Source organism: Coregonus clupeaformis, chromosome 28, assembly GCF_020615455.1.
Source record: "Coregonus clupeaformis isolate EN_2021a chromosome 28, ASM2061545v1, whole genome shotgun sequence".
Classification (NCBI taxonomy): domain Eukaryota; kingdom Metazoa; phylum Chordata; class Actinopteri; order Salmoniformes; family Salmonidae; genus Coregonus; species Coregonus clupeaformis.
Genome location: NC_059219.1, coordinates 27,553,317 through 27,577,457, shown reverse-complemented (window position 1 = coordinate 27,577,457; position 24,141 = coordinate 27,553,317). Strand labels below are relative to the sequence as shown.

General features: G+C 47.7%; 2 protein-coding genes across 4 annotated transcripts; both read right to left on the bottom strand.

Annotated features, from left to right (window-relative positions):
• Positions 1-496: 496 nt before the first annotated feature.
• On the bottom strand, positions 497-4,441 carry LOC121543503 (GPI mannosyltransferase 2-like). Its single transcript, XM_041853399.2, has 3 exons — positions 2,324-4,441; positions 1,009-2,178; positions 497-839 (listed from the first exon to the last, which is right to left on the bottom strand). The coding sequence occupies exons 1-3, from the start codon at positions 2,384-2,386 to the stop codon at positions 549-551; spliced, it is 1,524 nt and encodes a 507-aa protein (XP_041709333.1). The 5' UTR covers positions 2,387-4,441; the 3' UTR covers positions 497-548.
• On the bottom strand, positions 4,438-23,260 carry LOC121543502 (AT-rich interactive domain-containing protein 1A-like). Of its 3 annotated transcripts, none has more exons than XM_041853396.2 (20): positions 22,035-23,260; positions 18,258-18,476; positions 17,473-18,111; positions 17,141-17,275; positions 16,186-16,426; positions 15,799-15,888; positions 15,263-15,436; positions 14,248-14,593; positions 12,319-12,464; positions 11,671-11,777; positions 11,204-11,419; positions 10,707-10,911; positions 9,554-9,683; positions 9,189-9,376; positions 8,938-9,097; positions 8,570-8,695; positions 8,239-8,335; positions 7,252-8,113; positions 6,921-7,051; positions 4,438-6,416 (listed from the first exon to the last, which is right to left on the bottom strand). In XM_041853396.2, the coding sequence occupies exons 1-20, from the start codon at positions 22,947-22,949 to the stop codon at positions 4,488-4,490; spliced, it is 7,056 nt and encodes a 2,351-aa protein (XP_041709330.2). In that variant the 5' UTR covers positions 22,950-23,260; the 3' UTR covers positions 4,438-4,487. The 3 variants fall into 3 exon arrangements, with proteins under 3 accessions (XP_041709330.2, XP_041709331.2, XP_041709332.2); XM_041853397.2 differs by having other exon boundaries at positions 11,210-11,419; positions 22,035-23,253; XM_041853398.2 differs by lacking the exon at positions 22,035-23,260 and adding an exon at positions 18,674-19,489.
• Positions 23,261-24,141: the final 881 nt, after the last annotated feature.

The following is a 24,141-nucleotide window of genomic DNA, read 5'->3' as shown; positions in this document are numbered from 1 at the left end:
GAAGGCTCGCTATCCGTGGTGCTGAAATGCTGCAAGCAGAATCTACCCCCCCCCAAAAAAACAATACATTTATTGTGATGCATACTATTTTAATTGTCAGCTTCTTAAAAAAAACACAGCCATGCTTTATTACACAGTATCTCTTTAGTAAACAAAAAATACAATAACATTTCAACAAAAACAGATGCACTGGAATGCACTCAAAAAAGCACAAACTGCACCCTGTACATTTTCAGAGACAATTTGATATAATGGAACGTTCCAAGTGAATGGAATAATCAGTGCATCAATGCTGGATTGCGAATCAATCCAACGTTTTTTGTTAGGGAAATATTAAAATAAGCAATTTTCTGAAAATGAGATGGAGTGCAAATAAAACACTTGAACCTTATTGCCTAACACTAACAGAGGTGAGTAGCCAGTTGCTATCTAAAACGGCAATGTCTATTTATGCAGCAGGCAGAAAATATGACACACTTCAGAGCTATTATTATTGCCCTCAAATAGTATTTTGTGCACACATCAGGTCTTTAATAGAAAGTGTCAGATCAAGTCCATGGTAAGAAGTTACAGTGCAGTGCCAGGCCCATAAGCCAATAGGAGATGAAGTACCCTAGAATCCATCGTGTGGGGATAGAGCATGTCTTCCAGCGGGACAGTAGATGAACAATGGGGTTTTGGGGTAAGTACAAGAAGACAGTCCTGGGTGTCCCCCGCTGCTGCCCCTTATTGGATGTGGGTTGTGACCTTCGCTGAAGGAGGGGCTCATAGAGTAAGAGCAAGTGGGCACTGATCCAGAAAGGTACAGGGGAGGAGGAAGACAGAAACCGGGTCAAAACCTGGAGAAATCAGTAAAAGAGAAAAACATTAATGGACTAAATGAGCTGCCTGTATTTCATAAAAATCTTCAAACACGGCAATTTGTTTAACATTATGTGACCGTTGTTCCCCCACTAGACCTGTATTAAAATCCCCGTACATGAACTAATCAGTGGAAAAGTTTCTCACCTGCACATGCATGCAGAATGTTCCAAATCCCAGGAGCATTGTAGCATGCACCACATACAAAAACACCCTGGGGCTGTAAAATCCAGGTGTGGGTTTGTCTGGCCGTTTGTTTGCCCCTTCGTCCCATAGCCCCAGTCTCAGACACCTGGCTGGGTTAGCCCTATAGTACATGTAGGCCGCCGCCATGCCCAGAGTTGCCATGGGCAGTGCCAGCAGGAAGTTGGGTATCTGCTTAAGCTGGAAGTAGCGCAGGAAGCCCACATCCCAATACACATCCTGGATATGAGAGTAGAGCAGGGGGAGGGGTCGCAGGCACCAGAGGGGTGGGGGTGCGTTTTCGTCAGGGACCCTGTAGCCTTTATCCTCAGCCAGCTGGATGAGGGCAGGGGAAACCTGCTCCAAGGAGAGGGAGGGTGTACAGAACGCCCTGTACCCATAGTACTGGAAGACCAAGAAGGGGAGCGCAATAACTGCTGTGCCCAATGCAGCCGTGAACAGGAGACGAGCGACGATCCAGGTGTAGTGGAGGCATTTGTTGTGCCTATTATTGTCCTTATGCAGTCCCCAGATCTTGGACAGGGCCTGTTGCAGGGGCAGATACAACAAGAATCCTACATTCACAAGTCCATTGGCTCGCGCAGCAGTAGCTATACTCAGAGCCAGGCAGGCTCTGAGGGTGTATCCTCTCTCCAGGAGAAAGAGGCCACCGAAGGTCAGTGCAGCAAACAGGCTCTCTGAGTAACCAGCTGTCATGAAGACATTGGCAGGGGTGAGACAGTAGAGCAAACTGGAGACTAGAGCAAGACGCCGGTCCTGCAGCACCACGCGGCCAAGTCCATACAGTGCTACCACACTCAACAGGAAGAGAGCGCTGTTACCCAAGGCAACAGCCAGTAGCAGGCGTCCACGCAGCGTAAGACAGCCACTGAGGGGCCGTAGTATAGTCTCTGCAAGCCCCCGCAGTATGACAGGGAACAGGGGGAAGAAGGCGTAGTTGTGCTCATACAGGTAACCCCTTTCAGCGATGAAGAGAAAATGCTCTGCATCCCAGTGGGAAAGGCCCCCCAGAAACCATTGCACTGCAGGGTCCAGAAGCCGAGGCTCCACCTCTGCAGGTGGAGGAGTGAATGCATCAGCTTCGTGATCTGGGATTGCAGCATTTAGGAGAGCCTGAAAGGGAGGCACAGCAAACGAGATGACAAGCACACACCAATTACACTTTTCTAATTGATTAACATCCAAGTCCTTCAATCTGTGGACGTTATGCTGTAGTTAACCAGCCACTATTGTAAATAAATACATTATTATTACTGACCTGTATTAGTAGTGACAAGCCTCTTGTGGTGGCGGCGAATTGCAGTACCGTCTTAACGTCCATCTGTCATTACAATGAACAGCCTTACCCATAACAATAGCTAGCGCGAGCTAGCCTGCTGTCGTTGGAACAAAAGGCAACACAATATTCCGCCTCTACAAATACTCGAAATAGACGGTGTCAATTTGGACTAAACGTTGACATTCATTTACACACGGTCAATTTTTTTGTCACACATATCTTTACTTTTTGATTAGAGAAGCCAGGTCAGAACCATAGACATTAAGCTCAGAAACCTTCACATTCTATTATTGGAACCGCTTGGTCCGCTAAATATTTACTTCCGGTGGAATTTTCTCTATTTCAAAATAAAAGTTCGAGTGAAAAAGGGACATTGTATCCAGCTGTTAAACAGAAGGGAATAATATTTGCTTTGAATGATGTTCAGTTATCATTGTTTCATAATGAAATACTACAATAACTTTTATGACCTTTCATAAATATACTAATTACGATACCATATAAAGTATAGATTCATCATACAAGACTAGTTTGTCTTGATTCAAATCCTAGAAACTAGTCATAACCAAGGAAGCAGAGACCAAGGTGCTTCTTTGATCATGGAGGATTGCACACTAGTGTGCAGGCTTTTATCCCAGCCCAGTACTAACATAATAACCTGATTCAGTTTATCAAGCTTGACCATTAGTTGAATCAAGTGTTCTAGTACTGGGCTGGAATAAAAATACATGCACACCCGGTATGTTCACAGGGCCAGGGATTTTAGAACATTTTTGAAAAATAAACTGCTTTTTAATAAATTGTACATCTGAGAAAAAGACACTTCAAGTCCAATGGAACAAAACCATCAAACATCTTACGAAGATTTAATGTACATTTATTCTTACCACGTGGAACATATAGTATAAAGATTTCATACTGAATAAATGATATTCATTGAGCCAAAAAAAGGGAAAAGGAGGAATTTACATGTTTTTAGCTACATAGTCTGAAATACAAATATGCAGAATCCATATCACTGGAGAAAATAACTGTCAAATGTGTGTTTCTTCATCTAGAGTTTTTTTGTTGTACCAGGAGGAGATAACAGATTTGACCCGAGTCTGCCGTAATAAGGAGCCGTGGAGTGAGAGGCTGGAGGAGAGAGGGTCTATCAGCAGGGACTGGATGACAGGAACCAAACTCATGGGTCACCTTCATTCCTCATCAACAAAAAGTGTGGGAATAGTGACACGGACAGAGACAGACACAGAGAAAGGAAGTGTAATGTACAACATCATATATACACCACAGCAAAGCTGCATCTGAAGTTGAAAACCAGTCCTAAGAGGTGATTTCTTTTACAAGGGTCAATTCATACAATCAAGGGCTAAAGAGAGGAGGTAAGGGTGTTGTAGTAGGTTCTCGGTACTTTGGGGAAAGCCTTTTTAGCTTTTAAACGTCAAAACTAAAATGACCTTTTAAAACTCTAGTACAGCTGCATTGTCAACGTTTTTCTGTATGAAACTTGTTTACAGAATGCTTGACACTCAAGAGCAGTACGGCACATAAAATGCCCTACAATCTACTGCACAGGCCTCCCCAGTGAAGGTGTCTGTCAACAGCCTACGAAGTTGTAGGCTGACTGGTTAGCATCCAATTACAGCAACTATACCATCAGACCAGGCCGTTCCTCAGTCTGCTTTACCTCCAAACATGAACCAGAGTCTGACTCACTCACTGTGCTCTCGAGGGTTGAGAAAGGGCACACATTATCCCCAAACTTACTGTAAACGAGACAGCAACTTTGGTTACAGTTTGTTTTTCAACTACTTATTTATCTTTATTAAAAATACCCCCTCCCCCCAACGTGTGGAACACTCCTAAACCCAGGTTCTCCACTCCATGTCATCTAATTGGAATTAATGTTACAAGTTGTGTCAGTTTGTGGAGTCCACCACTGCAGCTTTGTGACGTCCCTTCTCCTTGAGTGAGAACAGCAAGAGCGGGCTCAGAGAATGGAATCTGAAGGGTTTGCATAAATTAAAAACAGTCACTTGAACTTTCCCTGCCCCCGACACACGTACAAGCCAGGTTGTAACCAGGGGGGTGGGGTGGGGGGGGTGAAACCTAGAGGAGGTGGAGCCAAAGCTCCCTACAGCTGTCATGACTGGCCAATCAGAAAGAGTACATCGCAGATGACGTGAGACACCACTGAGTTCATGAGCGGTGACACGGAGAGGTCGAGGAGGCGCGATTCGTACAGTGTGAACTCTGAGTGGTTCTCCTCCACCTTGGCTAAGGCGTGCAGGGCCCGGGCCGCCCGTCGCATCATGTCATTACTGGTGGGCTCGAAGTGCATCCCCTGCAGGTGCAGCAGAGAGCTCTGGCTCTGCTGTAGCTGGGTGGCCGCCAGGCTATCCTCCAAGAAGCCCAGGAGGTTACCCACGCTTCCCTTCTGCACGGCGATGGCGCGCGCTGCCATGCTGTCTCCCTGGGCCAGGTTGGCCAGCAACACCACCGACATCTCCCTGCAGACGGCCACCTTTCTCTCCCCAACCAGCCGCACCAAGGTCCCATACAGCTTCTCTAACCGACCCAACGGCGGCGTGGCCAGGACCAGGTCCACATTGTTGTCTTGGATGCTCAGCTTGCTGAGGGTCTCCAGGACCAGTCTCTGGGGTGACATTGCACTGTGGGGCCCCAATGTGGGGAAGGGGTCCTGGGCCTCAGCCGAGGGGCACACGGCCCAGTGGAGGAGGCCGTCCAGCAGCGGAAGGCAGATGCTCTCGGGGTAGATGGAGAGGTCCAGCTGGCCAGAGATGTTGGCCAGAGTGACCAGGCCGTTCTCCCTCAGCAGCGACAGGCAGTCCCACCACCATTCGTCCCTCTGGCCAAGGCTGTCATCAGACTCCTCCTCCTTTTCGTAGGTGAGCGGGGCCTGCTTCCTCTCAGGGTGGCGGTGGTGCAGCAGCACTAGGCGACCCAGCAGCAGCATGAGGCCCGGGTGTTTGGACATCTCCTGGTCATTGCCAGGCACGAAGGAGAGGCTGCGCACAATGTTGGAGACGCAGATGCAGCGGCGGGCCAGAGCGTCCTGCCAGTTGGCCAGCGTAACCAGTGGGCCCTCGTCTTTGCTGTGAGGCTCGTCCTCCACCACACGCTGGGGGACCTGCTGACCAGGAGGGCCTCTCGGTTTGTCGTTCTCCTGCTGGCTCTGGGGCTCTTCCGTCTGTGATGTTTCCTCTGTCTCAGCTTCCAAGCGCTCGGACTTCCCCTCCTTACTGTCGGCTGAGGTGCCGGTTGATGTTGAGGCCTTCTCTGTGGATGATGGCTGGGAGGGCCTCTGATCTTCCTCCCCCTTCTCCTTGTCTTTCTCTGTGGTGGTAGCATTGTCCTTGTCCCCCACCATCTCTGGTTCTGGCCTTTTCCTCCTGGCTGTGGGGACGACCAGCACCCGTTCTCGTGGCTCCAGGAAGTCCTCCTTCCTCTCAAAGTGGGTCTGGATATGTTCCGTGCTGTCCCCCCCGCCGGCGCTCCAGTGGAGCAGCCCACTGTCAAACTCCTGCACTTTGCCTCTCTGGCTCACCCTGCCTGCTGCAAACGGGTCCTTCTTCCGTACCATCTTGAGGGGGAGCTTGTCGAACTTGCTAGCCTGTTTGGGTCTCTCCTGGGGGGTAGCCGGGCCCAGGGTAGGGGGGTCCGATGAAGAGCTGGGCTGCTCAAATGAAGAGGAGCTCTTCCCTCTCTTCTCCTCATTTTCAGCGTCCTTCTCTTTCAGAGTGTCCCATTCCGAGCACGACTCCTGCTCATCCTCTTGCTTCACCTGAGCCTGTCCCTCGAATGTCGTCCTGGCCGGCTGTTTTGAACGCTGCACCACCTCCTCCTCCTCTTCTTCCTCATCGTCATCATCCTCCTCTCCCTCCACCTCCATGTCCTCATCTTCCGTGCAGCTCCAGTCTCGGTCCAGGGCTTCAGGGTCCAGTAGAGTCCTCTGGCCGGGGTCGCCCACCTCGTACTCGCGCAGGATGCCGAAGATCTCGATGAGGCAGCGCCGGAAGTACTCCACCACCAGCTCCAGCAGGCCAGGCAGCTGAGGAGGAAATGGAGGAGAAGATTAATAGTTTGCATTGTATGATATGCAAGACAGAAAATCTGGAAAAGGGTTTGGGAAATTAATAATATGTGAAAGGATAAATGTAAAAAGAAAAGAAAAAGCAGAAAGTCCTACTAAATCAGAAAATATTACATTCCTGATTGTATAGGTTTACCATGTAGGGGTTTTATTAAAACCTCTTATCCCACATTGTGGCCAGTGTAATAATAATAATTTGGTGGGTGCTTATATTTGTCCTATTTCTCACATGTACAAGTGTGTATTAATATTATGTGTCAATTGTTTCTTTGCATATCCGACTCTCCCCAAGACACCCTCGGCGAGTGGGGTCACGGCCAGGGTCTGGTGCAATTAGGGTTAAGTGCCTTACTCAAGGGCACTGACAGATTTTTCACCTTGTCGGTCTGGGATTCGAACTAGCGACCTTTCGGTTATTGGCCCAAAGCTCTAAGCGCTAGGCTACCTGTCTTGTTAGCTCACCGTATTGAGGTTGAAGGTGGAGATGCTGTTGTCATCATACAGGAGGATGTTGATAGTGTCCAGGGCCCACGTGCTCTCAGCCAGCAGGCCAGACTTTAGGGACATCATCACCCTCCAAGCCTCTGGGGTCCCTATGGAGATATACAAATACAGTATTTTAACTCAAGCTGATACCCTTCACAGTGCTGATGGACCACACAATACACAAACTTTCATAGAGATCCGAAGCAACCTATCATTGTAGTGTCCAAATGTGATCCCTAAATAGTGAATATTGTATATTGCATGTATAATACTTTTGTGATTGTGGGTGGTGTTGTAATGGCCATACCGATATCTTTCGTGGTGAGGCGTCGGCGTGGTTTTAGGACGGGGTGGGTGGCCTCTACTGAGCCTGGGGGAAAGGGCATGTCTCTACGGATCAGAGGGGACTGCACAGACTGGGGCACTATGTGAGAGGCAGGAACCGGGGGCCCCGCCTTTTGCATCTTGATGCCACTGTGCATGTAGGGAGATTTACTGGGCGACGTCCGGCTCTCCATGGGGCCCCCACGGGGCATGGGGGAGGGACTGGACACCTGTGGAATGTGGTTCTGCATGGCCTGAGCGGATTGGTAGTTGGACTGTAGGGTGCGGGTCATGGGCGGGCCCGTCCCTCCAGGGCCGTAGGGGGGCTGCCGAGGGCCCATCTGACCTGGCCCCCATTGGCCCTCGTGGTTCATGCGCTGCTCCGATGACATCATTTCCTCCGAACCGCGGTTCAGGCCGGGTCCCTGGGCTGAGCCCCCTGGTGGACCACCCTGCCGGTTGGGGTAGTTGCCGGGATAGTTAATCTCCCCGCGGCCCTGCCACATGCCACCCTGGGGGCCGTCAGGGCCTGGCTGCATCATCTGAGGGGGCATTGAGGGCTGGGCGTTGAGCCCCGTGGCAGCCTGCATGCGCTCCCTGTTGAAGGGGAAGGGGAACTGGCCCTGGGGACCAGATACGCGGCGATCAGTGCCGGGGAAGGAGCCGCCACTGTACTGGGGTTGGTACATCTCTGGCTGGCCAGCAGGGGGTGCAGAGGCTGCTGCTGGCTGCTGCGGTTGTTGTTGCTGCTGCTGCTGTGGACCTCCACTGAAGGGCCCGCTGTACATCTCCCCCTCGTGACGCTTCGCTGGTGGGTAGCCCCCTTCCACAGGACGCTTATAGTTCTGCACAGAGCAAAGACGCTTAGTTAGACGGTGTTATTACATTGGCTAGTGGTTACTACATTACAGTTTGTGATTTACAGTGACGTCACACTTCCAGTGCATACGCAGTGAGTTGGAGCCTTCACCTGTTGTTGCTGTGGGTACATTCCTGGCTGCTGATTGGGATAGGAACCACCAGGGGGAGTACCATGGCCAGGATATTGATTACCATAGGAATCATTCCTGTAAACAACCACAACACATCAACAAGACATTCCACATAAGCCGAGTGCCTATATACCTAATATTGCTACAGCATACTGCTAGTATGCCAATAAACCCTCATTGTGAAAAACAACCCAATCTTTAAAATATTGCAAGACTATAAATGCTGGGACAGTCAGTGCATGGTGTGTGTCTGCACAAGTCTGTGCCAGCCCTCTCCTGAGATAGAGGGGTGCTGGGTTGTGAACTGACCGTGGCTGCTGCTGTGGTGGGTAGCGGTTTGGCGAGTACATCCCTGTGTCGGCGTTGGCGGGCATCAGGTTTGGCTGCGGTGCAACAGATCCCATGCTGCCCTCTGGGCCCATCCCCTGCTCTGGCCTGGTAAACAACACCATACAGGAAAGGTTGGTTGACCATACTTAGTACAAATAATTTCCATAAAAAAAGGAAATGAGCAGACTTCTACACATTCACTATGCAGTCAAAGATGGTGTCTGTATAGAAATAGAAATATACTCAATATGGCCGCCAGTCCACCCATCATAGACACATTGACTTGAATTTGGATGTCCTTTCTAAGTAATTATATTTCTATGGTCTGTAAGCGTGTAGGGTCTTACCTCCTCTCGTAGCCTTGTCCGTAAGGTCCTGGTCCGTACTGCTGTCTCTGAGCCATCGACATGTTCCCCATAGCACCTGGTGGAGGCCCGCGGTTAAACTGCTGCTGCTCAGCAATCCCACTGTTAGGACCCTGACTGGCAGGCAAGAACTGCTCCCCAACTGGAAAGAAATACACACTCCGTCAGCAAGGGACCCAGCTTCCCAGCACCATCAGTTTCTAGGGATCTTTCTTGCAGCCTCTTCTACCCACCTTTCCGCATGGCACCAAAGGGGTCTTTGTTAGGCCCTGGACCCTCGTAGGGCCCTGGACCCATGCGAGCTGGCATCTCTGGTGTACTCATGCCAGACTGGTAGCCAGAGTTAGGGGTCATGGAGTTCCTTCTGGGGAAAGCAGGGTCACTACCATCAGCAAATGGGTCCTGCAACGCCACATTGCTCCTAAAAGATAGATGGACGTTTAGTGAGTAAATAGGGGTTTAACAAAGCAGCTAAAAACAGAGTTGGGGTGAATTCCATTTAAATTCAATAAGTAAATTAAAATTCCAATTGAAGAATTGAATCTCCTGAATGCAATGGATAACTCAAAGAGGATGAGATTGAAGCACTGCGACTCACCTGGCCCCGGGTGGCATCTGGGTGGGGTGTGGGGTGGAGGCGGGTGTGGGGGGCTTGAGGTCGCTGCCCTCGGCCATGGAGCTGCTGGTGGACTGGGGGGTCTGAGGGCCCTGGAGAGAGCCTGACCCAGCTACCGGAACAAAAGAGGGACATTTCAGTTAGAGAGAGTTGGGTATACATGACTTTCACCAGGTGGTTCAAGCCCTGAATGCTGATTGTCTGAAAGCCGTGGCATATCAAACCGTATACCACAGGTATGACAATAATTACTATTTACTGGTCTAATTACATTGGTCAACAGTTTATAATATCAATAAGGCACCTTGGGGGTTTGTGGTATATGGCTAATATACTAAGGCTACGCGTTGCGTCGTGACTAAGAACAGCCCTTAGCCGTGGTATATTGGCCATGTACCACATCTTCTCGGGCCTTATTGCTTAATTATACAGGTCCTTCAATCTACATTATCTATATGAATGCAGCTGCCACTTCATTAAAGCCGTTAGATACAGTTAACATAGTGCACGTCGCTTTATTACGGTGTCAGGTTCAGTACACATCACTGCATTCTTTACCAGAAAGTAAGCTGGCCCTCTTTGAATTCAAGTAGGTCGATTCATCGCTTTCTTTTTATTCATAAAGCTCTCTTTTAAAAAACGGCCACCGTACCTAACTTCGTTAATAACTAATAATAAGTATGAGTTACCATACCCGGTCTCAGGGATGGCTAACACATGAAATCTCTTCAGTCTCCTCAGAGTTAGGTAAATCTGCTTTTAGTTTCTTTGCACCCCATGTATGGAACAGAGTTCCCTACAACTGGATGTTCTGGTGCCTCTCGGGCAGTTCAAAATGTTGACCTCTTTGCTGATGAATGTGATTGTTATTTTTTACAAAAATATATATTTGTATTATATTGTATTTTGTAAATTATGCGTATGCAGGGCTCCCTTGTGAAAGAGACCTTGGTCTCAATGGGACTCCATGTTAAAACTTAACTTCACAACGGAAAAAAATGTTACATATTTTGCTTCGAAAATTAGCGTTTCATATTGGACAAGACCAGGTAGTCCCAACCAGTTTCAGTCCGCAGTCCGTTTGATGCCTAATAATTACGACCCAGCATAGTGTGGATAACCGTCTGGCACTGACCTGGGGAGGGTGGCTGGACCTTGGCCTGGTTGGCCTTCTTGTTGTCAGTGATGATCTCAGGAGGGGGGTCCTCCCCGCGTTCGATCTTGCACTCGAAGGCGTATAGACACTGGATGTACTGCTTCTTCAAGGAGCTGGCGGCGCTGCTCGACGTGCCAACGTTCAGGTTGGTGGACAGCTCACGCCACTTCTTGTTCTTGTTCACCTGGACATAGAGCATGAAGACAGGGACATTAAAACAGGGACCAGAGAGAAGAGGATGAGCAAATAAGAACCAAGAAATTGTGCATGGTGTGTTTGTTCTAAGGTGTGTTTGTTCTAAGGTGTTTTGTGCGTGTGTTCTACTTATTTATTAAACCTATATTTATCCAGGAATTCCCATTGAGGGCAGAAGACCCCTTTTACAGGGGAGACCTGGCCAAGAGGGCAGCTCAATCGGAAAACACATAGATCAAACACACTACAGTGCATGCATGCATAGTACAGCACAAACCTACACTGACCTGTGCGAAGCCTCCAATCTCCTTGACCGAGACGTAGAGTCTGAAGAGGTCCAGGGGCTTGCGGCCCACAGCAGGCAGGTTGGTCATGCCCATGGCTTTCTCCTCGATAAAGCCCAGGTAGCGGTCCACCCACATCTTCCTCTCGAGCTCGGGGCCCAGCTCGTACAGACGCGTGATCTTCTCGTTGGTTGTCGTGGAAGAGCTCGACTTCTGGAAGGCGTCAAGAGAGAGCCGTCGTGAGGGAAAGGGTTGGGTTATAAATTGGTCTTATTTCCCTTTAGTAGCTAGCTCATTGGCAACTGTAACAACCACGGAATAAAGTCAAAAGTATGATTGTCACACGTGTTTTAACAGTTTACAAACAATATGGTTTATAACGTAGTTTATTTTAACATACACACAAGCCCGCAAACAAAATTGTCCCAAGTGGACAGACAATAAAGTCATCATTATCTTATCACCTTGGATTTAGTCGGTTCCGCTTTCGGTGTTCCGTCCACTTTGTTGTTCATCTTTTGGCCCTGGTTCATTTTCCCATCCATACCAAACTCTGGACTCGGGGCCATACCTAGGTACAAGGGTACATTGAGGGGTTGAGAACTGTTCAACGGCTTTTGAACAACAATTCTCTGGATTAGGACATATACCAAACAACTGCTGAACGACCATAAGAGGCAGCTGACATTTTTTTATATTCTAATTTCAGAGCAATACAGACTAACAATAAAGTTTCCCTTATAGAACTTATTCATACCGCGGCCATTGTTCATTGACCAACGTTATCTTCTAACAGGATAGGAAATGCTCTGGTGAAACCAATGCAAAAACTTTCCTCAAGTGTGACCTGTAGATTAACAACCACTGCACTAAAACAATATTTGTTTTGGAAAACTCATGCTTAGCTACCCATACTATCAGTCTATGCTAGAACTTTCAGATGAGAAAAGGGTCTATTGTGAAAACACTGCAGACAAATTGCATCAGGCCTTACTTACTGGCCACCCCAATGCAAACCTATGCCACTGACCACTGTCCCAACCAAAGTCATCCTGCCATATCAGAAATACCTGGGGCACCATGGTGCAACACTATTGGACTACAGTACTCACCACTGGAGTTATTGGCCATGTTGGGCCCCATAGGGAAAGGCGGGCCAACCTGCGCGTTCATCATGCCAGGCATGTTGTTCATGGGAGGGCCATAGGGGGCACCAGAGCCCATCATGCCAGGGGACATGTTGGGGTAGCCAGGCATCCTGAACGATGAGGGACAACCACACTTTTAGCATGTAGCATGATAGAGTAAAAAACATTCCTCTCCTACAGAGAAATTCATCTCTTATGCTGAAAAACAATCAGTTATGCAACTATATCACTAAATAAGAAAGAGTGTGTTATGAGTACCATTGCAAGGGGGAATTCCTTGAGTTCTTGATACGAAAATGGCTAGTGACTTTGTACACCTGTGAAGACTGTAAAGACTAAAGAGGGAAAATATCCTGAATCTGCATCTGAATTCTCCAATGCATTTCATGTGTTTATATGTAATGTGAGAGCCAGGTATTCCTCGTAGTGACAGGGGCTGGAGAACATCTAATCTGCCTCTCCCTGTCTACCTCTCAGTGAGTCTCTCCTCTGTTCTTTATTTCCCGCTGCTCTAATCACTCCTCCTCTCACTGCCTTCACTGGACCTTCAACGTAGAGGAAAACCTGCTAGTTAGGACCAGATAACGCATACTCAACACATTAACAATGATAAAAAAAGAACAATATATTGGGTGGAGGCACACACCTGTCTATATAAGGTCCCACAGTTGACAGTGCATGTCAGAGCAAAAACCAAGCCATGATGTCAAAGGAATTGTCCGTAGAGCTCCGAGAAAGGATTGTGTCGAGGCACAGATCTGGTGAAGGGTACCAAAAAAGTTCTGCAGCATTGAAGGTCCCCAAGAACACAGTGGCCTCCATCATTCTTAAATGGAAGAAGTTTGGAACCACCAAGACTCTTCCTAGAGTTGGCCGCCCGGCCAAACTGAGCAATCGGGGGAGAAGGGCCTTGGTCAGGGAGGTGACCAAGAACCCGATGGTCACTCTGACAGTGCTCCAGAGTTCCTCTGTGGAGATGGGAGAACCTTCCAGAAGGACAACCATCTCCGCAGCACTCCACCAATCAGGCCTTTATGGTAGAGTGGCCAGACAGAAGCCACTCCTAAGTAAAAGGCACATGACAGCCCTCTTGGAGTTTGCCAAAAGGCACCTAAAGGACTCTCAGACCATGAGAAACAAGATTCTCTGGTCTGATGAAACCAAGATTGAACTCATTGGCCTGAATGCCAAGCGTCACGTCTGGAAGAAACGTGTCACCATCTCTACAGTGAAGCATGGTGGTGGCAGCATCATGCTGTGGGGATGCTTTTCAGCGGCAGGAGACTAGTCAGGATCGAGGGAAAGATGAACGGAGCAAAGTACAGAGAGATCCTTGATGAAAACCTGCTCCAGGGCGTTCAGGACCTCAGACTGGGGGCGAAGGTTCACCTTCCAACAGGACAACAACCCTAAGCACACAGCCAAGGTAACGCAGGAGTGGCTCCGGGACAAGTCTCTGAATGTCCTTGAGTGGCTCTGCAAGAGCCCAGACATGAACCCGATTTAACATCTCTGGAGAAACCTGAAAATAGCTGTGCAGCGACGCTCCCCATCCAACCTGACAGAGCTTGTAGCGTCATACCCAAGAAGACTCGAGGCTGTAATCTCTGCCAAAGGTGCTTCAACAAAGTACTGAGTAAAGGGTCTGAATACTTATGTAAATGTAATATTTAAGTTCTTATTTTTAATAAAAAATTTGTAAAAAATTCTAAAAACCTGTTTTTGCTTCGTCATTATGGGGTATTGTGTGTACATTGATGAGGGGAAAAAAATATTTCATTAATTTTAGAATAAGGCTGTAACGTAACAAAATGTGGAAAAAGTCAAGGGGTCTGAATACTTTCAGAGTGCACTGTACATGTGTAATATGGGTTAGTAAAGAGCATAGTGTACCTGCTGTGTATGGAGTTGGTAGCAGTGTGCTGCATGACTACAGCTGCAGCCTCCTGGGCCTTCCGGTTGAGGCCGGGGGGAGGGCACATCCCTGAGCCCACCTGAGGTGGCATGTTGCCCATGTTGGGTGGCATGTTGGGCCCCATGTTGGGGCCATAGGGACGCACTCCCATCTGGCCCGGAGGCATTCTACCAGGGGGGATGCCCGCGTACGGTGGCCCCCCTTGCCCAGACATGGGGTTCATGGGGTTGCCAATGCCAGGGCCGGGGTTCATGGGGTTGCCCATGCCAGGGCCGGGGTAGTTGGCATTGGGCATGTTGTTGTAGCCAGGTTGCCGGGGGTAACCTGTAGTAGAATGGATAAAAACAGTGTGTGTAAAAAATGTATGTGTAACAAAAAAACACTGCTCAGGTGACATTGGGAAGACTAGTTATATGCGCAAAACATCAAACTAAATATTTAATCAACTTGGGGTTCTATTGTAAAAGGTGGACTTGACAGCGAATGTCTGTTGAAGTTGTGCAAGGCACTATAGTGAGCTGGCAGTGGGAGCTGTGGACACTGAGCGCTGAGCCTGCCATCACAGTGGCAGCGCTACTGACAGGGGGGCTCTGCTATGTCAGCTGACTATTCTCCATGGTTAAAAATAGCTGCGCTAGACTCAGAGAGGGAGGGATGAGCTGATAGGATGGAATTCCTATGAGGCAGAAATACATATTCCATGGGTTTGGCTGGGGGAACAAACAAGAAGCAACTTGACAGGATGGTGAGATAATTAAGTGGGAAGCATTTATACATTAGCAGTCAGAGGACAACCAAAATGTTAAAGATCAAAATTATTTAAAGTCTATTTGGTATTTCAACAGAGTTATTATTTTTCAAGTGCACCAAATGTTTAAATTTTAACATAAAATATAACTTACTTCTCTTAATGCAAAACTAAACCAAATGATCCTTTAACTAATTTCCTCGAGACCCTCTCCTTTGTTGCACAGTGTAACCCACAGAACTCACCTTGTGGGCCATACTGCCCACCCTGAGGTCCATAGCCCCCCATGGAGTTGTTCTGCTGCTGATAAGGCCCCATCCCAGGGTGCATCTGGCCTCCAGAGGACTGTCGGGGTGACAGGGGAGAGGCAGACTGTGGTGAGCTGTAGGGGGGCATCTGGGGGTTTCTCTGCATGAACCCTGGCAGGGTCAAAGAAGAGAGAGTGAAAGATATGTTAATCCTCCAAAAAAACACTGGAAATCTCTCATAAGACACATCAGAACACCTCGGTACAGAAAATAGCTAGTATTTAGTTAGAAAGTACATGGTAAAATGGCAATTACAAAGTATTAACCAATTATACACTGTGTAAAATTATTTGAAGTAAGTACCAGAAAGTACCCATTGTTACCACACAATTTTCTAGTAAGTACCAGGTAAATACCAGTGGTACCATAAAAGAAAGTGCAACCAAAGTTTCTTTAAAACAGCACACTGTCAGTGGTCTCTGCAGAGGAGGGTGGTACTGTGTGATGGGGATTCTCAGTCAAGGTGAACTCACCTCTGTCCTGGGCCATGGGAGACTGGCTCATGGCGGGGTGCAGACTCCCGTCAGACTGCACACTCGATGGCCTGGGGGGCATCTGGGTCCCTAAACAACAGAAGGCTTATCTCAGTATGTAAATAAGACGTCTGAGTAGGAACAAGGCCACTAATGTCCCTTAAAATATTGTTAATCAAAATGACCTTAGATTGAAACACTGGAGCTACTGCAGCAAAGCAGCTTTTAAAACCATATGGTTTTAAAAGGTGCTAGGCTGCAGTAGCTCCAGTGTTTCAATCTATGGCCATTTTGTTGTCATTGTGTATTTGTATAACAAATGACATGTCCTAGTACATGTCAGAAAAACCCATGTATGTGTGCGCATACTTGTGTACGTGTGCTCACCTGGCATTGTGGCTGGTGAGAGGGGCCCCGTGCGGGAGGTGGTGGCACTGGCGGGGGAGCCGGCGGGTGACGGCGAGGGCCCTCGGATGCCTGGCAGGTGGGGAGAGGTGTGGGGCGAGAAGGGCGACTGGGCCAGGTTGCTCTGCTCGCCCTGGCTGCTTGACACACCTGAAGTGCTCACACCAGGACTCAGAGCGCCATCCGTGCCCGTGGGTAGGTCATCGATGGAGCCTGAGAGATCCTGCAGACACACAAGACAGGAGAGAGCGGGACCTATGGTGAGGAGACGCTGTGGAAAAACGCCAGCCTGATAGAATCGACATGACAGCCATTAGCTGACTGTACAGTTAGCAGTGAGTCGTCTTGATAACAATTCCATGCATTTCCCGTAGCTCTGTCTACTAGCACAACAGAAGCACATAGAGGATGCAAGCACAATTTAATCTCCTCAGTCTTGGAAAGCATGATAGGACACTTTCTACTAGGTTTGGAGACGTGACACACACAGTTGTCCTTATTTATCTTGTCGAGGAAGAGAGAGCATATTAGAGCAGGGGGTTGTCATGGTTACGGTGAATGTATGCCGACTCAGCGCAGAGCAACCCTGCCATGTGAATCTGATACACGCTCTCACACACACACAAGCAGCGCGTGCGCTTTCGCACTCGTTTTACCCAGGCCCGAGCTCTGCTCAAATTCACTAATATTCATCTCCCAGACTCCCACACAACATTTCTGCAAGTCCACAACACAAGAAACACACTACACATGCCCAATGACATCTACAGACACACACATACAATAAATAGGGGTAGCATTAATTAACCACAACAGCCCACACAATGGTTTTACTATGTGAACACTAAAATGGGTCACATGGATGCATGCAAACATGTTTCAATGCATTATGATTTCAGAACAATGTAATAATTTGATTTATAAATGTATAGCATACCTTTGCACAGGTTGGGTGAGGACTCACCGGTAGGCTGGACGGCCGGCCTTGCAGGTTGACGTCCTCTGAGCCACTTTTGGGCTGGTTGGAGGGAGGGGCGCTAGACTGGGAACTGAACGAGTCCTGGGATATCTCCTGGGGGAGAGAACGAGACAATCAGTATTGAAGAGCATTCACATATATGCGGACATGAGAATACACAAAGTGACAATACCAATGCCTTCCATCTGCAGAGCAAGTATGGCAACCGGTACTGCACGTTCAATGACGATATCAAAAGGTACCTCAATCATAAAACATAAATTGCACACAAACACCAAACTCAGTTATACCTGCTGTGGTGGAGGAGGGAAGCGTTGGTAAGGTGACTGCTGTGACTGTTGTTGTTGCAGCTGCTGTTGTTGCTGTGGAGGATTCTGGGAGTAGGATGCAGGCTGACCCTGTGGATGCTGGCTGTGACCTGGTGGTTGCTGAGGGGGTTGAGAGGGTGTCTGGGGTTGCTGCTGCTGCTGTGTAGGGAGCTGCTGTGGGCCCTGCGTGGGTGGATAGCTAGGCTGGGGCTGCGACCCTGCTGGGACCTGGGAGCTGGCCTGCTGTGGAGGCTGGCTGGGAGGCCCCTGCAGCTGGGGATAAGGAGGCTGACCAGACTGTGCCTGAGCCTGGGCCGGACCCTGGGAGTAGGGCGGCTGAGACTGCGGGGGCCCTTGGGATGGACCTGGCTGCGGGCCCTGGGACTGGGGGGGCATGTGGGGCTGTGGATATGGTGGCCCACCCTGTGCGTGTGAGGCTGATGTCTGGGGAGGGTGGGACTGCTGAGGGTAGGGTGTCTGACCACCCTGCTGACCCGGTGGTGCCTGGGGGTAAGGCCCTTGCTGCTGGCCTGGGTGTGAAGCCTGGCCCTGTTGGCCGTAGTAGGGCCCTTGGCCCTGAGGCCCATAGCCTGCTGGTCCCTGCTGTCCATAAGATGGCATCTATACACAAATACAGACCCCAGAGTTAGAAAACAAGCAAATAGGTAGGGATATGACAAGCAAGCCATATAGTAGTGTGTGAAGAGGAGGGCCGATTCAGGTGTGAGATTAATGTAGGAATAAATCAGATCGATGACACCACTGACCTGCTGCCCGTACTGCATGCCCCCCATAGCCCCAGGGGTGCGGCCCTGCATGCCCACCGGGTATCTCTGGGAGCCAAGGGGACCGTAGCCTTGGCCCGGGTATGCATGACCCTGCTGGGCTCCTGGGGGAGGCCCCTGCCCAGGCTGTTGGGAGTATGGACTGCCTCCTCCGTACGGCTGGCCTCTCATTTTAGCCATCGGATCCATTGCACCTGGGGGCTGTGGATCAGAAACAAAGATCAAATACATGAACAACACTTCATAACATGAACACTATTTAAAAAATACAGAGCGGTACGGGTGACAGGATGTACCATAGATCACAAAAGACTTGGATACGGGCAGATGACTATACTATAGTTTATAGGCACTTTAATTATCTGGCAGGGGTCTCTCGTGCAAGCAAGCAAACTCACACATTTTAAGCTTCCCAACACAGCAAGCGCTATAGGGAGGCCTTTTCCCATCCTGATAGGCACAAAAACAAAAAATATGACAGAAGGCAAGTCCACAGAACACACAAGAGTTTTTTTTTTCTTCTCACATTTCCCACGGTCATTAACCTGACTTTTACCTTTCTGTGCCATAGTTACGGAAGTCAACAGAGCTATATATCTCATCTCAAATGAAGGGCAGTCTGCCCAATCTTAAACCCATCCCAGCTGTGCTCCTGTTTGGTTCGGGGCCAAGCCGGTTTCCCTTTTTGGGAAGGCGGCAATTCTGACTCTGAATGAATGGCATCAAACGGAGGGAGAAGTTGCCTACTCACTCTACTCTGTTATGATGTGAACACCACTAACTATGAGTCAGGTATCCTTTCAATGGAGAATGTTTTCTTAAAATCTCTAGGCCTCCCTCTCCTCAACATTATAATTTCACTCTATGAAAATGGCTAACCATAGGCCTATCAGTTTAACTTGCTCAACTCAAAACAACCTAAACAAGGGTCGTCAAAACATTTCATGTCGATAACAACGTTAATAACAACAAATGGACAAGCTAATGAAAACATAAGCATTAATTTACCACAGTGGATTCTTATGGGTTTGGTTTCTTTATCTGTACCCTTGTCAACGCACACTGCTCTGAGACTTGAGACAGCTCTGGAACGTCACTGCTAAACAAAGGCCTTTAGAAATGGAGGGCAAAAAGCCTTTCTTGACATTTCCCAACTTCCAGATAATGAATTGAAATAAATAAAAGCAGCACATGGCTAATCTGCATAAGACAGTGGAGACTCCCTAGGCGGGGGAGAGGCGGCTGGACTGTCTCTGTGATTGGCCAAGGGGGGGTTAGAAGGAATTCTTAGTCACACACAGAGACAGTGGCACATGAGCTACAGCAGCTACTCATGTCACACACACACACGGCTCATGTTCACCTCGCTATGCAGTGTCAACACACAGCAATGCCACAGGATGTAGACCTAACCTTGCCTCAGGAATACATCTGTATGTCATTGATAGATGAACCCATCAAATGGGACATAGTGGATGATGTCTCCCTAACACATTACCATTGGCATGCATTACCATCACAAACCTAACAAAGACCCTATTGATGACCAAAACATTGTCAGGTAGAAGTTTGTTAGGGAGAAGTAAAGGTGTGTGAGTATTACTGCTTTACTATGCTTGTGAGTTATGACATGTAACCAAAGTCAGCTGGGCATACATCAGACAGGCCACACTGTAGTCTCGAAGCATGTACATACATTTCAAGACAGTTGGGTTAGTTCTGGGCGATATTCATGGATTAGATATGTAGTCAGAGCAGATTTCATCTTTCCATGATATTTACATTGGTCAGTGGTCATGCCCAAATATGATTGCGCCAAATTGTGTTATCAGGTACTGCAGCAAGTTCTTGTTGTTGCCTACATAAGGGTTTCCCAAACTTGGTCCTAAGGCCCCCCCTGGGTGCACGTTTTGGTTTTTGCCCTAGCACTAAACAGCTGATTCAAATAACCAACTCACCATCAAGCTGATTATTTGAAATCAGCTGTGTAGTGCAAGGCCAAAAAGCGCACCCAGGGGTGCCCCAGGACCGAGTTTGGAAAACCCTGGCTTACACATTGGTCAAATTCAGTTGCTTCCAAATGTGAAAACCCCTGTCAAAATAAAGGCTATGCAACCTGAACTTGTCAAATAATCATGTTAATTTAGCAATGTCTGTATTTCAAATTCATATCACACCCACACAGTCTTATTGTCCTTCAAATTGTTATTGTGATAAATGTTAACATTTTTGTGATATGGATTGTTTGTGATGAATTGCTCATCTGGCATCTTGTTTACACATCTCAACCACTAAGAAACATTATGTTGTTTCATATTTGTAGCTTTTAAATGCATGGTGCAGATACAAAAACTATTTAAATGGATCTTTGATCAAAAATGAGAGGAAATAGTGGGTGCTTAACAATGAGGGTAAAGATACCCTCAAGATACTATAGCCATTTTCATCTGCTTTTCTTTATAGGATGGTGCAAATACAGTTATTTACTTATACATGTAGGCTATAGAGTTCCGTAAACCCTTCTATTTACCATGTTGGCCACGGTTGCTGTTTTGTTCATGAATCTAGAAATTCAACAGGTTATACCATGTAAAAAATAAACATTAGCTGAAAAACTTGCTGGCACAGAAAATGGCACACAATATCAAACTGGATTAACAAAGGTTAAACGTGATTACTTGGTCAATGGGCCAAACTCTGAACATTTCTCCTTATTATAGAATGCATGTGGAATAGTGCAAACAGGCATGTCATAGGTGTGGGAAACAGATGATTGCAAAGTAGTGATTTAGAGAAATTGCCAAAAATATGTTTAGTATGAGCAATCATGGATTTGTGCAGTGTGGGGGTGTGCACTTATCAGGAACTGTTGTTGCTTTACATCATATGTAATTATAAATGGCCAAGAGCAGGATGAGGAGCCAATCAGATCTCAGCTAGCATGTCAAACCAAGACCAACTGTTTACTGGCTTTGACAGCAGGATTTTTACCTCCGCAATTCAAATCCCAGAGCAAAGCAATCTGCAGTCAGACACTCAAATCACTAGGCTAATGTTTACAAGCAGAATGCGGTGGGGGAAGCAGTTCCTGGCAACAGAGGCGCCAAGTGACAGTTTCAGAAATAACTAGGTCAGTGTGTGATGATTAAAATGTAACATTTTACATAATTTAGTTACTCGTGCAGTCCACGTCAAATCACTTTCAAACACACGTACACTTGAGTCTCGGCAACATCAGTGTTCTGGCCTTGCTAATGTTGTGCATTTCCTTCACAATTTCCACAATGATCAAAACAGACTCGTCGACGTAAAAATGTATAGTCTATTCATAAACATTAAATTGTATTCCAAAACGACTGACGTTAGCAGTGCAAACAAATTAAATAGCCCTACTATGGAATAACTGTTTAATTAGGTTATATACCGCCCTGCCGAGAAAGAAGTCTGGGTAATGAATACGCCTTTAGAGCTTTTTCACCTCTTTCAAGATTCGGGCCTCCTTCATTCTCTGTACGTTCGAAGTTCCATTTCATAAGGAGGATTACCGAAGAATGGTTGCCTGAACGTGACACATTTCATACCAACCAAACAAATACTGTTTAATGAGGTGGTGTTGGAAAAACGAGAGGCAGCCATTTTAGAGTGTCTTTGCAAGCAAACTGGCTAGCAACAATGGCTGGCCTGCTACGTTGTGAACTACATACATCAGATTACACCAAATGTATAGTAATAAAGGTTCGGTGGAACATGGGCCTTTACCTGGCTTCTACCTAGGGGTTGCCCTGTACTTCCAGGGCTCATAGGCGGTGGATGATGGGTCCTTTGTTGCCAACCCGGATTCCCCCCTCCATACTGACCGCTACTGCCCGTGTCTGTTGGTCCCTTACTAGCTCCTTCCTGATTACTATATTCAGTAGATGGGTAATTTGGATATACCCGCGTGGAGCTTGGGGAGGTTAGGAGCTGGTTGAGGGTTGGGGTAGACGTTGGCTGTGGATTCCCCATATTATATCTCTGATTGTTGTACGATGCAGACATTGCTGTGGGTCCTCCTGCTGGTTGCTGCTTAACGTTAGCTGGCTGTCCCCCAGCTGCCGGAGCCTGGGTATTACGCGAGGGGTTCATGCCGTATCCTTGGCCAGAATAGGGAGTTCTGTTCGGGAATGGATTGTAATTGTTAAACTGGTGGTTAGAAAAGCCATGGTCGTGCGAATTGGGTTGATATGGGTCCATCATATTGCTCGACTGCACGGCTGGACCTGCAGCAGCTGCCATGCCAGGGCTTTGTTGTCCGCCATGTTGATGAAAAGGGGCCCGGCCGTAGTGTTGACTGTATCCATAAGAAGGTGGAGGAAAACCAGACCCGTGGTGGTGTACCATCCCGGGATGGTTATTCCCCTCGGATCCAATGGAATCATTCTGATTATTATTAGTCCTGGACGGGTTCCCGTTCCCGTTCTTCATCTCAGGTTCCCCTCCTCCCCCTGCATTTCCAACATCGGCCCCGTCGTGCAGATCCCCCCGGCCCGGAGATCCGCGCACTAATCCCGGCTGCTTGTTTTCCTGCTGCTTTTCCCCCAGTATAGAATCCTCCTTTGGGTCTCGATCCGGCTTCTTTAGTTCGGAAGGCGGGCTTGTGTTGAGAGTGGCGGCGCTGGCGACCTGAGCGGCCATAATACCCCCCTCTCTCCGCGAGTCAGTCACAATCAAACGCTAGCATTGAATATAAATAATTGTTTATAACCATTTATCCTTGTCCCGATTCATTCCCACCCCTTTCACCGGACCGAATCCGGTTTTGTCTCCCGATTCCGATGTGAAAATAATTGGACACGTAATAATAAATCTCAAGGATACATAAAAACAGACAAATATTCTGGGGGCTCTTTTACTGAGCGAGAGCATAGGCAAGGAACGGAGCGAACCAGCACGAGGCTCCGCGAGATACAGCCATTTTACTGAGCCGTATAAACATAAGTAAAGTACGGATTGGACCTCAGTGGGAACACGGAGTGGATTCGTTCATTTTTACATTGTATAAGGGCATAAGTGGTTGCATTTATAAAGTGATGTTTGCGTTTTAAATGCAACTATTCTCAAAACATGCGTCTTTGCTTTGTTCCATTCTATCGACTGTTTTTGAACAATTCAACATGAGACAGGCCAAGCAGGAACCTGATGATTGAGTGGTCATGTTTCATGATTTGGAAGTCTGAATAATATTAACTATTATTTACATTGTTTCATTATGATGTATCCACGTTCAACGAATGTCGTTTGGTTGAAAGACTCCTGCTCTGGGCAAGGACTGAGTGTGAGGGGGTAGCATTTCACCAGTGTCGATGTGTCATCGTGTGCGAACTGCGGAGCGCAATATGGGATGAGGCCGCAAGAATGAATGAGGAAGTGAAAATAAAAAATAAATAAGATAGTCACACAAATCAGCTACAATCTGGTCATGTTAGCATGTTCTAAATATCAAAATTCAGTTGGGCCCTAAAATGGATATTAGCTCAGAATTTTAGAGGGAAAACCTTGCCTGAACGAGACTACTAATGCACCCTCTCACTCATTCCCCCGCCCTCTCCCTACCCACCCCCTCTCTGTCTCTCGCTCCTAACAGCAGCCGCGCTAGCAGAAACACTCCTCTTGTGAGTGTGGGGGATGGGCAGTGAACACAGCTTTCTCAACCGCCAACATTGAACTACGCTGGCCAACCCTGACCTTGCCCCACTCACATCAATAGTTACTCAGAGTAAATTTTTTATGTTTTTTTAAATAACATTTTGCACCATGTTCTTTGGGTGTATCAAAAATCCTTAAGCTAAAATTCATTCTGTTCGTTCAACTATTTTTGTTAGAGCCC